This window comes from Crocuta crocuta, unplaced genomic scaffold, assembly GCF_008692635.1.
Source record: "Crocuta crocuta isolate KB4526 unplaced genomic scaffold, BGI_CrCroc_1.0 scaffold598, whole genome shotgun sequence".
Taxonomy (NCBI): domain Eukaryota; kingdom Metazoa; phylum Chordata; class Mammalia; order Carnivora; family Hyaenidae; genus Crocuta; species Crocuta crocuta.
The window spans coordinates 1,341,431-1,344,964 of record NW_027532848.1 but is presented as its reverse complement, the minus strand read 5'-3'; the positions used below and the strand labels follow the sequence as shown (position 1 = coordinate 1,344,964).

The following is a 3,534-nucleotide window of genomic DNA, read 5'->3' as shown; positions in this document are numbered from 1 at the left end:
AACAACTTTTTTTTTTCTAAAGCATACATTAGTTTACAATCTTTCTTTATAACTGTTATAAATTTTTAAACAACCCAAAATGCGTTCCATATAAAGAAATGGCAAGTTATTTAGCTATCAAGATTTTACATGTAGTTTTCTTATAACTTTTTTGTACAATTGCATAGACGTGTAAAACCTGCCATTGTTAACAAAACAATAACAGACTTAGAAACTACTGAAATCTACAGTAAAGTACCACTACCCTTCACAAAAATATAGATTTTTTTCTTGTAAACTCTTACTGTCTAATCCTCTTTGTTGTATGAATATTATAAAAACCATGCGGGAATCAGGAGTTGTAAAACATTTATTCTGCCCCTTCTTCGTCTGTCATGACTGACACTAAGGACTCCATCGCTCTGCCCACATCATCTGCCAAGTGGAAAAGGCTTCCTACATTGTGTCCTGGAAAACAAAGAGAAAGAGACGCTTGACACTAGGTGTAGGTAACATGACCCTGACTCTTTGCCGTCAAAGAGTGGGGAAATCCTTCCCCACTTCTAGGTGCAGACAACACAGAAGCCGGCTTGAGGGTCTACACGACAGGATTTGATTTTTCACCAGTTTCCAGGAAGGAGCAAAGCCTTGTTAATGAAGCCATTCCACGTGGTTAGTATCAGCTTAATACTGGATCAGGCTACTGTGGTCATTTGAATGGAAGAGTGTCAGCGAGTGCACTCATCTTTGCGATGGAAATATCTAGCAAAAGGGTTCCACGGAGAAGCACAAGGTTCCCCTCCTAACAGGAGTGTCATAGGACGGGATGTCCCTTTCTCCACCTTGCTGTGGGAGATGACGTACTATTTCCTGGTTTTCGAACTTTCTGTATTCCCAAACCACCGCCACCATAACTATCACCACTGCCATCGCCAGGATCATCGCTACCACCACGACGGAGATCTGGAACCGTCATTTCCATGCTGTTGCAAGCTGCTGGCTCATTCTGAGGCTACCGCAGAGGAGACTGTTTTCTCCCTGCTTTTACTGCAATTGAGAAACTCTCGAATCAACCGTTTTGCATATTAATATTGGAATTTGGAAGCTTCATCCTAAGAATCCCTTTTCATTCCAATTACTCTTGAGCCTAATTAGGAAAGGACCTACATGGAAAGCATGGATTTGGGGATCCTGTGAATCCATGTTTTGTTCTCCTCCTAGCTGAGGGTTAGCTGTCACAACAGCCTTGTAATAATGTGACGCGGCCTCAAGTGAGTCCCTGAGCATGGGGCACAAAAGCAGCACGGTGTGTCTGGGACTCGGGGGCCAGATTCACATCTAGAGTCTGATCATTTGAGACCTAGTTTATGACTTGCCGTTTCACACATGTCCCATAGTTTCATATGGCTAATTTTAATTCCTGGACGTTAGTAAATCATTCTACTCTTGGAGTACTGCCTTTGGAACTAAAAATGCTTGACTAGGTTATTACTACTTTGCCATGTATCAACTTTATATACATTCTCATCACTGTTAAAATCCTTGTAAAAATTAAAGATAGACCAGAGCAGGTATTCTGCTCTGATGTTTATTGCAAGAGACATAGCAGTTTTTAAATACACGCAAGAGATGGACGCCCGGGTGGTTCAGTCGGTTAAGTGACTTTGGCTCAGGTCCTGATCTTGCAGTGTGTGGGTTCGAGCCCCACATTCGCCTCTGTGCTGACAGCTTGGGCCCGGAGCCTGTTTTAGATTCTGTGTCTCCCTCTCTCTGTCCCTCTCCTGCTCAAGCGCTGTCTCTNATTTATGCAGAGTTCCAGTGAGATCTGGCTGTGTTTAAAAAAAAAAAACAAAAAAAAACCACTCTGGATTTCGGTTGAGGCTGCAAATAGAAAAGCAAAACGGGTGTGCTATTTTGGGTGCAGAAGCAAAGCAGGTGTACTCTTCCTAGAGTGAGGCAGCAGTGTGGCAGTCCTCCAGCGAGGATGGGAACGAGCTTTGGCTTTCCTAACCCATCCAAACCACCAGAGGACACGGTGGGCCCTTGGCTGCTCCTTAGAGCACAGACACTTAACCTGATGTGGCCAGGTTCAAGGGCTGCCCTTCTTTCTTTTTTTTTTTTTTTTAAGGTTATTTATTTTTTCTGAGAGAGAGCAGGAAAGGGGCAGAGAGAGAGGGCAAGGGAGGGTCCCAAGCAGGGTCCACACTGTCGGCACAGAGCCTGATGTGGGGCTTGAACCCACGAACAGCAAGATCATGACCTGGGTGGGGGTCAGACACTTAACCGACTGAGCCACTCAGGGCCCTGCACCCCCTTGTATCTGTTTTTGACTGCCTGGCAACCCTGGGAAATCTGCCCAATTACTTGTGTGTGACTGAAAACGAGTGGGCTACCTACAAAATTTTAATTACGTGCAGTCTTAGCAGCAATTAATGAAGCCAGGAAAAACAAAACCTGAGACCCTTACAAGCTGATAAGTGAACAGAACTCAAACTATTTCTCATTACCCACTTCTAACTGGAGGCTGGCCCACCTGGGAGATAGAACATGTATTACCAAATACAGACGGAACAGGTAAGAATTCCTTTGCCCCACTGGCTTATTGATAATAATCAAAAAATACTTCTTTTACTTGAGCTTGGGGGCTAGGCAGTGTGGACTGCAGTTCATGCGTTTAGGGATCACCTGGCCCCGTATGTGCCGCCTCTAGTCTGTGGAATGGTGTTCGGTTCCTACCCGGGGGGGCACATCCTTGACATTCTCAAGAGGCATCATTTCTAGGGGTCTCTGCTATTTAAAAAGTTACTAGGCAAAAGAGAGCTTCATTATTCTTAACTACACCACGCTCACTCCCACAAAACATCAGGTGGCCTTGAACCTGTCTGGATGGTTTGCAGTGTTCATAAGTGACCTCACGGCTGTCCCTGTGCTAGGAAAATGAAGACCGTTCAGAGTCACCTCACTGTATCTATATTATACCTTTGGTTACTTTATTTACAAATACCTGCTTCACCAGACTAACGACTGCAGTGTTTTTCATGGAGGTTTTCATTAGAGCCAGAAAAAAAAATTCTATCTCCTTGACAAAATACTGCCCCAAAGAATCATAACTCAGTCCCTGGAGGCATAAAGCTACAGTGTGAAAGGGATACAGAAAACAGATTTGGATCCCGGTTCTATTATCCGTGTGTGGAAGGCAGAACATTAGTGAGGCCATTAATTTTACCTGACAGATTTTTCTGAAGTCAAAATTAAAATCTCGTGCTATGAACATGAGGGGCCCTGAGAAGCAGGTAGGATTTAGGCATTTGCAGTCTGCTGCAGGCACAAGTTGACATAAAGATACGTCTGTAGAAAGTATTAATTTAATCCATTCTTAAGCAGGGATTGCTGAACACAAAGGCACCATGCATCGAACACGAGGGCGGTTGTATGTTTTTCCGGGCTGGCGCTGACCGCAACACATTTCGTCTCACGCGCCACCACGGCCGGAGGGAGGTGTTTTCCACAGTGATTGGAACTGAGAGTTTCTGGCACAGACCCAAGACCTCAGTA

At 44.5% G+C, this 3,534-nt stretch overlaps 1 protein-coding gene across 1 annotated transcript in view; it reads right to left on the bottom strand.

Annotated features, from left to right (window-relative positions):
• Positions 1–6: 6 nt before the first annotated feature.
• DMD (dystrophin) overlaps positions 7–3,534 on the bottom strand; it is a 637,032-nt gene continuing 633,504 nt past the window's right edge. Inside the window, exon 29 of the mRNA XM_077745468.1 lies at positions 7–447. Coding sequence (XP_077601594.1) covers positions 436–447 — 12 coding nt within the window. The 3' untranslated portion in view covers positions 7–435. The remainder of the gene's footprint in view (positions 448–3,534) is intronic.